Source organism: Nerophis ophidion, linkage group LG24 (assembly GCF_033978795.1).
Source record: "Nerophis ophidion isolate RoL-2023_Sa linkage group LG24, RoL_Noph_v1.0, whole genome shotgun sequence".
In the NCBI taxonomy this organism is placed as follows: Eukaryota; Metazoa; Chordata; class Actinopteri; order Syngnathiformes; family Syngnathidae; genus Nerophis; species Nerophis ophidion.
Window position 1 is genome coordinate 22,578,479 of NC_084634.1, and position 12,312 is coordinate 22,590,790.

The 12,312-nt window shown below is 43.8% G+C and overlaps 1 protein-coding gene across 1 annotated transcript in view; it reads right to left on the reverse strand.

Moving 5' to 3' along the window:
• drc1 (dynein regulatory complex subunit 1 homolog (Chlamydomonas)) overlaps positions 1-12,312 on the reverse strand; it is a 57,242-nt gene that overhangs the window by 9,698 nt on the left and 35,232 nt on the right. The window contains exons 8-10 of the mRNA XM_061885633.1: positions 9,905-10,026; positions 9,699-9,833; positions 9,374-9,629 (exon numbers count right to left, since the gene is read on the reverse strand). Coding sequence (XP_061741617.1) covers positions 9,374-9,629; positions 9,699-9,833; positions 9,905-10,026 — 513 coding nt within the window. The remainder of the gene's footprint in view (positions 1-9,373; positions 9,630-9,698; positions 9,834-9,904; positions 10,027-12,312) is intronic.

Genomic DNA, 12,312 nt, shown 5'->3' on the forward strand with positions numbered 1-12,312 from the left:
CTCCACGACGCCAAGTGCCGCCAGTCGCAGCTCCACGACGCCAAGCGCCGCTAGTCGCAGCTTCTCGACGCCAAGCGCCTCCAGTCGCAGCTCCAGGACGCCAAGCTCCGCAAGTCGCAGCTCCACGACGCCAAGCGCCTCCAGTCGCAGCTGCACGACGCCAAGCGCCGCCAGTCGCAGCTCCTCGACGCCAAGCGCCGCCAGTCGCAGCTCCTCGAAGCCAAGCGCCGCCAGTCGCAGCTCCACGACGCCAAGCGCCGCCAGTCGCAGCTCCACGACGCCAAGCGCCGCCAGTCGCAGCTCCACGACGCCAAGTGCCGCCAGTCGCAGCTCCACGACGCCAAGCGCCGCTAGTCGCAGCTTCTCGACGCCAAGCGCCTCCAGTCGCAGCTCCAGGACGCCAAGCTCCGCAAGTCGCAGCTCCACGACGCCAAGCGCCTCCAGTCGCAGCTGCACGACGCCAAGCGCCGCCAGTCGCAGCTCCTCGACGCCAAGCGCCGCCAGTCGCAGCTCCTCGAAGCCAAGCGCCGCCAGTCGCAGCTCCACGACGCCAAGCGCCGCCAGTCGCAGCTCCACGACGCCAAGCGCCGCCAGTCGCAGCTCCACGACGCCAAGCGCCTCCAGTCGCAGCTCCACGACGACAAGCGCCGCCAGTCGCAGCTCCACTACGCCATGCACCTCCAGTCGCAGCTCCATGACGCCAAGCTCCGCCAGTCGCAGCTCCACGACGCCAAGCGCCGCCAAGTACGCCAACTTCCTTGTCGACCTCGCAAAGTGCAGCGGCGTTCCACTCGCCGTCGCCACTTGACTTGTCCTCGCTGGATTCGGAGATTCTTGGTCTGCCGACCCACCGTCAAGTCCCCCCCCTCCCCCCACCCCACGCCCTCCCATGACTCTTGATTTAGTATTTTGGACATCTGGGAGATGTCCTTAACTGGGGGGGGGGGGTCTGTCATGTGTTGTAACCATGTTTTGTATGGTTATGTTCTGTTTTGTTTAAGACTCCTTTAGTTCTTGTTTATGGACCTCCCTGAGTTTGTTTTGGTTGCCATGGTTGAAAATTATGTTCACCTGTCTCTGATTAGTGTTTGGCCGCTCACCTGTTACCCGAGCACTAATAAGAGGCATTATTTAAAGGCCTACTACTACTACCGACCACGCAGTCTGATAGTTTATATATCAATGAAGAAATCTTAACCTTGCAACACATGCCAATACGGACGGTTTAGTTTACTAAATTGCAATATTAAATTTCCCGCAAAGTATCCTGTTGAAAACGTCGCGGAATGATGACGCGTATCATGACGCGTGCGCGTGACGTCACCGGTTTTAGCGGACATGTTCTTCCAGCCCGATTCAAGCTATAAATAGTCTGCTTTAATCTCATAATTACACAGTATTCTGGACTTCTGTGTTGCTGAATCTTTTGCAATTTGTTCAATTAATAATGGAGAAGTCAAAGAATATCGATGGAGGTGGGAAGCGGTGTATTGCAGCTGTCTTTAGCAACACAAACACAGACGGTGTTTCCTTGTTTACATTCCCGAAGGTGAAGCTTTACTATGGAACAGAGCGGTCAAGCGAACATGGTTCTCTATCACGTCAACTGGCAGGTTTCGGAGAGAAAATTGTGCTAATAAGTCAGCTCTTACCGTAGACATGAGCGGAGCCTGCGTCCTTCTGCAGGTGCGGACTATTACCTCCTCCCACCGGAGACACTGGTGGTCACCACACCCGTGGCCACACCCCTCCGACTTTCAGGTACCATATAATCTAACTAAAACACTAGTAACACAATAAGCGGATAAGGGATTTTCCCTTAATTATCCTAGTAAATGTGTCTAATAACATCTGAATCGCTCCCACTGCCCTCGTCTTTATTTTTTTTATTTTTTATTTTTCTAGTCCTTCACTCTCAGTATCCTCATCCACGAATCTTTCATCCTCGCTCAAATTAATGGGGAAATCGTTGTTTTCTCGGTCCGAATCGCCCTTGCTGCTGGTGGCTATGATTGTAAACAATGTGAGGATGTGAGGAGCTCCACAACCCGTGACGTCAGGCGCACATCGTCTGTTACTTCCAGTACAGGCAAGGCTTTTTAATTAGCGACCAAAAGTTGCGAACTTTATCGTGGACGTTCTCTACTAAATCCTTTCAGCAAAAATATGGCAATATCACCAAATGATCAAGTATGACACATAGAATGGACCTGCTATCTCCGTTTAAATAAGAAAATCTCATTTCAGTAGGCCTTTAAGGCGGTCATTGTTCTCTTCATGCTCTATTCATGCTAGCTTTTTTTCACCTCATTGTTCATGCTGCTCGTTTCACATCACAGTAAGTGTTTTTTTGGTTTCATGTCCATAGTCTACGAGTTATTTTATTCTTCCATACACCAAGTTTGTGTCTCTGCCTTCTGCGCTCCTTTTGTTTGTACTTTTTTGAGTTAAAGATTAAATCATGTTTATACCTGCACGCCATGTCCTGAGTAGTCCTTCTGCTTTCCTGGAAGAACGACCCTGCAGCAAGCTGCGACCCCTCCCAACTTGACACTGGAAAGCACTCGTGGTGCTCATTTACTTGATGACTCAGTGTACTTTGTGGTAAATGGAGTTTTAATCCTCTTACTAGTAAATATATTTTCAAATGAAATCCATCTAAATAAATAAAAAAACATCAACAAAAATAAGATTAAAAAAAACATGTATTGAAGCAAGCAAAACTAAACTTGAATAAATGTGGCTTAACATACAAACTTAAAAATTATGGTAATATAAAATACATTTGTAGTATTGGATATTTAATTTAGATGTTTATTTAATTTCCATTCATTCAAATGTATTTATTTTAAAATTATATGTTCACATGTACTCACATTTATTAACATAAAATTATATTAATTAAACTATGCATATGGTGGATATCGAATGATATTGAGTAGTTAACTAAGAAGTAGTAACTAAATTGAAGTAAATGTAAGTAAAGGAATATTGTGCCGATTCGTACATTTAATACATAAAGTAGTTCCTCAACTTACCAGCTAATTGGCTGTGTGATGGAGCTCTTAACTCAAAACACTTGTATCTAAAAATTAACACCCATTGAAATTAATTGAAATTAATTGGTGCTTGCCCCCCACAAAAAACAGCTAACTTTTAACATGTAACATGCCTTTTAAAAAGAAAAGTTATTTTAAGATAATAAATATTGACTAAAATCAATACTATGTATTGTACAACTAATAACTACATTATTTTATTAAGTAATGTTATAATAATGTACAGCATTTACTCCATCAAACACACCATCAGCAGCTTCTGTATATTTCCATGGCTTTAGACACATCCTGCTTCAGTATGGTGCAGACTAGTAGTGATACGCTCCAAACAGGTTTTTCATTATTACATTTCCTAATTCTATGAATATCATTCACTTTTCTTCTCAGCTTTATCCTTCACACTCACCTCCTTCCTTCCCATGGTTGTAAAAGCAAAGTTATGTCCATCTCTAACCATAAGCTATTGCTAGCGAGTACGGCCACCTCGGGATGTCACGGTAGGAACATTTCCTATCACGGTTATTGTGACCAGAATAATCACGGTTATCATTATTATCGCAGGTATTTTTAAATGTGCTCAAAATTCTCAAAAAGTACTTGTACTGAAATATTTTAACCAAGTTTTATTAAAAGGGAACATTATCACAATTTCAGAAGGGTTAAAACCAATAAAAATCAGTTCCCAGTGGCTTATTTTATTTTTCGAAGTTTTTTTTCAAAATTTTACCCATCATGGAATATCCCGAAAAAAGGCTTTAAAGTGCCTGATTTTCGTTATCTGTAAATCCACCCGTCCATTTTCCTGTGATGACACTGCGTGACGCCAATACAAACAAACACGGCGGGTAGAACAGCAAGATATTGCGACATTAGCTCCGATTCAGACTCGGATTTCAGCGGTTTAAGCGATTCAACAGATTACGCATGTATTGAAACGGATGGTTGGAGTGTGGAGGCAGATAGCGAAAACGAAATTGAAGAAGAAACTGAAGCTATTCAGCGATCGCCTTCTAACCAACGATTGCATCTTTTGACCACTGGAGCAACTTAAATCCGTCGATTGGTAAGTGTTTGTTTGGCATTAAATGTGGGTGGAGGGAAAGGCTGGATGCAAATATAGCTACAAATGTACATACAACAAGCCTAAATAGCATGGTAACATCGATTATCCGGCAGTCATGCCGTGACTAAATATGTCTGATTAGCACATAAGTCAATAACATCAACAATACTCACCTTTGTGATTTTGTTGACTATATCGTTGGAAATGCATCTGCTTCGAGTGTCGCAGGATATCCACACATCTCTGTGCCATCTCTGTCGTAGCATCGCTATCGTCGGTAAAATGTGCAGAACAAACGAGGGACTTTCGCATCTTTTGACACTGGTGCAACTTGAATCCGTCGATTGGTATGTGTCTCATTAAATGTGGGTGGAGGGAAAGGCCGGATGCAAATATAGCTACAAATGAGGCATAACAATACAATATGTACATACAGCTAGCCTAAATCGCATGTTAGCATCGATTAGCATGCCGTGCTAATCGATGCACACTCCACCTAAGTCAACTTGAATCCGACAAGCCATGATGTCTCCAAGGCACGGGAAACAGTCGAAAAAACGAAAAATAACATAGCTGATTTGACGTTTGTATAATGTGTTTGAGAAAATGGCGGATTGCTCCCTGTTGTGACGTCACGGGTGAAAGGTCATCGCTCCAACAGCGAACAATTGAAAGGCAATTAAATCGCCAAATTCACCCTTTTAGAGTTCGGAAATCGGTTAGAAAAATGTATGGTCTTTTTTCTGCGATATCAAGGTATATATTGACGCTTACATAGGTCTGGTGATAATGTTCCCCTTTAAAAAAAACAACCCACAAACAACCCATTCGAAATTATTTCGAAATTATTTCCTTTGTTAGAGAAACATTATAGTAGATAAGAACACTGTTTCATCGACCTCAAGTAAGAATTGAATGTGCATATGAAAGCAACACAATCATTATAAAAAAAGTTATATGGTAAAACCAAATTAAAACATGTATAAATAAAATAAATGTGAAAATTGTGCAAGATAGCACTTTATGAACATACAAATGTAAGAGTTTTGCCAGGGGGCACCTGATGGCCATAAGACGTAACTACACTTTTTGTCCATATAGATAAAAATACTGTTCATAGTTTTGTTGGCCAACAAAAATAAACAGGAGCGACACCTCTCACATCGAATACAGAATCTTCACAGCCTGCGTTCAATTCAATGACAAAACATTTTTGCTAGTACTGCTGTTATTTGTTGGCCCTGCGATGAGGTGGCGACTTGTCTAGGGTGTTGCATCGCTTTCCACACGATGGTGGCTGAGATAGGCTCCAGCACCCCCTGTGACTCCGAAGGGAATAAGTGGTAGAAAATGGATGGATGGATGTTAGTTGAACACTGCTACAGTTTGCCATTAAATAAAGGACGAGTGAGCATCCCAGTAAACAAACTAAAAACTTTATAAACAAGTTGTGGCAACATTTTCCGACGCATCGCCTGCTGCATGTTTTCTCACCTCATTAACTCTCAGTCACAGCTAACGGACGCTGTATTGAGAAAATAAAAGCAACATAAATAGTTTCACTTTATATGTTTAGTGTGAGACACATGAGTTTGTCTCCAATATTGTCCACACTTGTCTCCATCTAAACACAGCAGTGCGCTCTTTTAACGCATGCCGAGACTCTATGGAACTTGAGCAACAACAAAAAAAATGAAGCTTAACCAAGCGCTCCGCTCTCTTTACTCCGATATGAAATCTCCCTAGCGAAGTCTGTATTGTATTTCAAGCAGAACCACGCTAGTAGTGCACGTGTGCCAGTGGTGCTGTGATGCCATTTCCAGGAAGTAAGCAATGTTGCCTAAAATGCATTAATAATTTATAGTTTTTATTGAGAATTCTCCGTGTTATTTAGGTTTCAAATACTTTATTTTGAAGCATTTCTTGACAGTGTCACTTCCGCTTCCCGTTTGACGTGTGTTAATGTGTGCTGACTTGTTTCTCTGTTATGTTTAATCGGTGCTCTAGTCCTTGACGATGTGAGTATGTTAATTATTATATAAGGATCATTTAGTTTATTAATAGACTGTGTTTGTGTAACATTAACTGGTGTTTTTTTAATATTATTAGTGATGTGTTGTCAGAATGCTACGAGCTAACATCTCCCTGTTTAAGATAGCATTGCTGCTACTAATGTGGCTAGTTCATGTGCCATTGTGAAAATGCAATATATTATGTCTCTAGTACTTTACTTACAGCAAATCTATAGGCATAATATATACATAGTGTTGTTTAGATAAATTACATAAATGTTGATGGGTGTTTGTTTGTGGTTTACAGATACTAACTGCACCTAATATAACCCAATATGCACCATTAAAGTTGGAAGAGTCCAAATGATGACCGTGTGTTCTCTGACCGGAACCCACACGTGGTCAATATCCAAAAAAAAAAACAGTCGCAGAGTTTAATACTCAAAAGTTTTTTGGGGTAATTAAATGAATTATATTTGTGATGTGAATTATATTTATATAGTGCTTTTCTCTAGTGACTCAAAGCACTTTACATAGTGAAACCCAATATCTAAGTTACATTTAAACCAGTGTGGGTGGCACTGGGAGCAGGTGGGTAAAGTGTCTTGCCCAAGGACACAACGGCAGTGAATGGCGGAAGCGGGAATCGGACCTGGAACCCTCAAGTTGCTGGCACGGCCACTCTACCAACCGAGCTTAGCAGAAACGCCCTTGATGCGAATCCCTTAGGGGTGATTGACAGATGGGCAGCACCTGATTAGCTGCAGCCTGCCACTGTGAACCCCACTACTCCCTTCCCTCTGTTGCTAGATATCTCGAGATGTATGTTGTAATATGTATATGTGCTTAGCTATGGAGGTATTTTAGATTGTATTTTTCTACTCATCCTTCTCCAGCGTTGACCTTTTTCCCATCTTTTACGGGGCGCCTTGTGGCGGCCCATCAGTGGTCCTGCTCTGTAACCCTGTACACTGTTTGTTTGTCTAATCTTGAATGGGTTCGGACTGAAAACAAAGTCTCGTTGAACTTGTGCAATGACAATAAAGCCCTACCTACCTACCTACCTACCAACCGCTGGGAATTTAACCGCGGTTCATCATTATACTGTTTACCGTTACATCTCTACGGCCAACTAATGGCGGGGATGCTTTTAACTGAAATGTTTGCTTGCAACTTAAAGCATAAAAATTAGCTCTTGTCTCTAAACACTCTTAAAAGCCTACTGAAATGAGATTTTCTTAATGAAACGGGGATAGCAGGTCTTTTCTATGTGTCATACTTGATCATTTCGGGATATTGCCATATTTTTGCTGAAATTATTTAGTAGAGAACATCGACGGTAAAGTTCGCAACTTTTGGTGCTTATAAAAAAGCCTCGCCTTTACCGGAAGTCGCAGACGATGACGTCACAAGGGTGAGGGTTCCTCACGTCCTCACATTGTTTTTAATGAGAGCCTCCAGCAGCAAGAGCTATTCGGACCGAGAAAACGACAATTTCCCCATTAATTTGAGCGAGGATGAAAGATTTGTGGATGATGATATTGATAGCGAAGGACTAGAAAAAAAAAAATAAGTTAAAAAAAAAGTCGATTGCATTGGGACGGATTCAGATGTTTTTAGACACATTTACTAGGATATTCCTGGGAAATCCCTTATCTTTCTATTGTGTTGCAAGTGTTTTAGTGAGTTAAATAGTACCTGGGGCTTCACCGTGGCAGAGGGGTTAGTGCGTCTGCCTCACAAAACAAAGGTCCTAAGTAGTCCTGGGTTCAATCCCAGGCTCGGGATATTTCTGTGTGGAGTTTGCATGTTCTCCCCGTGAATCTCCGGCTTCCTCCCACCTCCAAAGATATGCACCTGAGGATAGGTTGATTGGCAACACTAAATTGGCCCTAGTGTGTGAATGTGAGTGTGAATGTTGTCTGTCTATCTGTGTTGGCCCTGCAATGAGGTGGCGACTTGTCCAAGGTGTACTCCGCCTTCCGCCCGATTGTAGCTGAGATAGGCGCCAGCGCCCCCCGCCTACCCAAAGGGAATAAGCAGTAGAAAATGTCTGTCTATCTGTCGGGATAGGACCGCTCGTCCAGAGTCGGGACCCAGGATTGACCGCTTGCCTGTGTATCGGCTGGGGACATCCTGCGCTGCTGATCTGCCTCTGCTTGGGATGGTTTCCTGCTGGCTCCGCTGTGAACGGGACTCTCGCTGCTGTGTTGGATCCGCTTTGGACTGGACTTTCACGGTTGTGTTGGATCCATTATGAATTGAACTTTCACAGTATCATGTTAGACCCGCTCGACATCCATTGCTTTTGTCCTCTCCTAGGTTCTCATAGTCATCATTGTCACCGACGTCCCACTGGGTGTGAGTTTTCCTTGCCCTTATGTGGGCCTACCAAGGATGTCGTAATGGTTTGTGTTGTGGTTTGTGCAGCCCTTTGAGACACTAGTGATTTAGGGCTATATAATCAGAATCAGAATCATTTTATTTGTGATTGTAATGATTCTGATTCTGATATAAGTAAACATTGATTGATTGATTGATTGATTGATAGAAAATGGATGGATGGATGGAAATAGTACCTGATAGTCGGAGGGGTGTGTCCGCGGGTGTCTTGACGCCAGTCTCTGAGGGAAGTCGACGGCAGATACAAGGACACAAACTCCACAGATCTCCGGTAGGAGGCGACTTTTTAACACAATTTTCTCACCGAAACCTACCGGTTGACATGTAGTCGGGATCCATGTTGGCTTGACCGTTCTGATCAATAGTAAAGCTTCACCTCCGGGACTTTTAAACAGGGAATCACCGTGTCTTCGTGTGGCTAAAGTCTAAAGCTTTCCAACTCCATCTTTCTACTGTGACTTCTCCATTATTAATTGAACATATTGCATTGATTCAGCAACGCAGATGTCCGGAATACTGTGTAATTGTGTGATGATAAGAGACGACTTTTAGCCGCAAATGGTGCTGCGCTAATGTCTCCTGACAGTCCGTGACGTCACGCGCACGCGTTATCATTCCGCAACGTTTTCAACAAGAAACTCTGCGGGAAATTTTAGTAAACAAAACCGGCCGTATTGGCATGTGTTGCAATGTTAATATTTCATCATTGATATATAAACTATCAGACTGTGTGGTCAGTAGTAGTGGGTTTCAGTAGGCCTTTAAGTGGAGGTACCACTGTAGTGAGAACCAAACTAAACCAAAGTATATTAAACAAAAATAACACATTCACTCACCAACTCTTCGCATAGCATCTCCATGAGTTCTTTCAGTGTCGCCATGGAGATCTCCTCCTCCTCCTCTGCACTCATCCCACAAGAGCCGTCAGTCTGCGTCGCCAAGGATCCTCGAGGCCTCTCCCAGGCAAGACCAAGGTGCTGCTTGCATATCAGCGAGTCAAGGCGGACGGCCTTCTCCGCCTGCTCCCTGACCTCCTTGTCCAGCATCCGCCATGTTTCCTCAAAGTGCTTGGCGTCAGCCACGGCGAAGTGTCTGCACGCGGTCGTTATGCAACAGGAATTAGTTCAGTTTGGCGAACTCGCCTACGAACAAGCGACTCACTTGATTCTCAGCTGCATGCGTTCATATTGCTCCACGCTGCGTTTGTAGTCGTCCGACAAGCGCCTGCTCCGCTTCTCCGACTCTTTCTGCTGACTCGTGTATTTGCTCCTCAGGGTTTTCAGCTCAGTCTGCAGACTGGGACACGGAAAGGTTGAGAGAAGGCAGTCAAAGGAAGGCAAAATGTGTGCGTAAACATCATCGATCACCTGGTGATTCTGCTCTTCATGTGGGCCAAGTTGTATGGCTCCCGGCCATCTTTGAGTTTCATGTGCTGTATGTTGCTGATCATGCTGTCAGCCAGCATCTGCTGACGTTCCCTCTCCAGGCCCTAAAGAACCAATCATTTTGTCAGGTTCAAACACTGAACTATCTATAAAAACAACACAAGAAGCAAGGTATCAAACAGAGACAGGATTCAATTTAGCTCATGAGGAGAGCGCGTGGACTTGCACCCTCGTACAGTGTCACCCCACGCTCTGAGAAAAAAGTTCCATGCCTCCCCATTCATTTGGGCATTCCCTGATTACATAGTTGCAGCTGCTTTTAAAGGGAGGGGTCTCATTATGCAGCAGCTACAATGGGTCTTAAACAGTTAAAACAAAAGGTGCTTGGAGCTACGTCAGATTTACCCCCTCTCTGCTCGTAGATTTCGGGTCCTGATAAGGCCCTTCCCTCGGTTGTCGAGATCGGAGAAACCAACACCTCTAGTGCGCATTTCATCGCACATAGTGGAGATCCAAGATGGCCGCGCCCGGAAGGGCTGCTACATCGAGGAGCTCTTGCTAAAGATGGAACATTTGGCAGAAATACCGGACAAATCTACAAACTTTATGGCTGGCTCACATCGTGGTCACTCTGTGATCACGTACGACCGCCAGACACTTCTGGATGTGGACATATCGGGCCGTTTTGGACTGATGGACGCGTGCTTGCTAGACGTGCTAACTAGCACGGGAATACTTCGACGGCTACATCCAGCGGCCTGTGAAGCAGGGGAGTATAGTAGCAGCGGGGGCCGTCTACGGAGCAGACGCCAGCGGTGTGATCGGAAACGCGGATGCCGACCTGGGCTAAAAACAAAGCAGAAGGCTAATCCCCACAGAACACCACTTCCGGATTTAAATGGAAGATGCGAGACTACTGGTCTGGGTAAGGAGTCAGTTAAATTAGAACAAGTTTTTTCTGCTTTGATTGTTTCAGAGTTGGACATGCATTCTACTGAGGTGGCTAACTATGATGCGTGCAGTTTATCAAAGCAACAAACAAACAATCGGAAAATTCCCGTCGTATCAATTCCTAGATATGGTCGTAATTATACTAAATGCACTGGGCATAATAAACACAACTATATTAATATTGCTACTACGGATAATTTGATCAAAAATTCCCTAAAACAGCCGACTACCTATAATATAGGTTTTTTAAACATAAGATCATTGTCTCCCAAAACGTTGTTAGTTAATGATATCATCAGAGACAACAATCTTAACGTCATCGGTCTCAGCGAAACCTGGCTTAAACCAAACGACTTTTTTGCGCTAAATGAGGCATGTCCTCCTAACTTTACACATGCGTCCTCTTAAAAGGGGTGGGGGGGTCGCATTAATATACAACGAAAACTCTAACCTTGGTCCTAACATAAATGATAAATATAAATCGTTTGAGGTGCTTACTATGAGGTCTGTCACACCGCTGCCTCGACGCCTGGCTGTTATCTACCGCCCCCCAGGGCCCTATTCGGACTTTATCGATGAATTCTCAGAGTTCGTTGCTGATCTAGTGACACACGCCGATAATATAATCATAATGGGGGACTTTAATATCCATATGAATACCCCATCGGACCCACCGTGCGTAGCGCTACAGACTATAATTGATAGTTGTGGTCTCACACAAATAATAAATGAACCCACGCATCGCAACGGTAATACGATAGACCTAGTACTTGTCAGGGGTATCACCGTTTCCAAAGTTACGATACTCCCATATACTAAAGTATTGTCCGATCATTACCTTATAAAATTCGAGGTTCAGACGCATGTTCGTCAAACTAATAATAATAATAACTGCTATAGCAGCCGCAACATTAATACGGCCACAACGACAACTCTTGCTGACCTACTGCCCTCGGTAATGCCACCATTCCCAAAGTATGTGGGCTCTATTGATAACCTCACTAAGAACTTTAACGACGCCCTGCGCGAAACCATTGATAACATAGCACCGCTAAAGTTAAAAAAGGCTCCAAAAAAGCATTCCCCCTGGTTTACAGAAGAAACAAGAGCTCAGAAATTATCATGTAGAAAGCTGGAACGCAAATGGCGCACGACTAAACTTGAGGTGCACCATCAAGCATGGAGTGATAGTTTAATAACCTATAAACACATGCTTACCTTAGCTAAAGCTAAATATTACTAAAATCTCATCCACCGTTATAAAAACGATCCTAAATTTTTGTTTAGTACGGTAGCATCGCTAACCCAACAAGGGACCCCTTCCAGTAGCTCCACCCACTCAGCTGATGACTTTATGCAATTCTTTAGTAAGAAAATTGAAGTCATTAGAAAGGAGACTATAGACAATGCGTCCCAGCTACAACGGGGTTCTATTAACA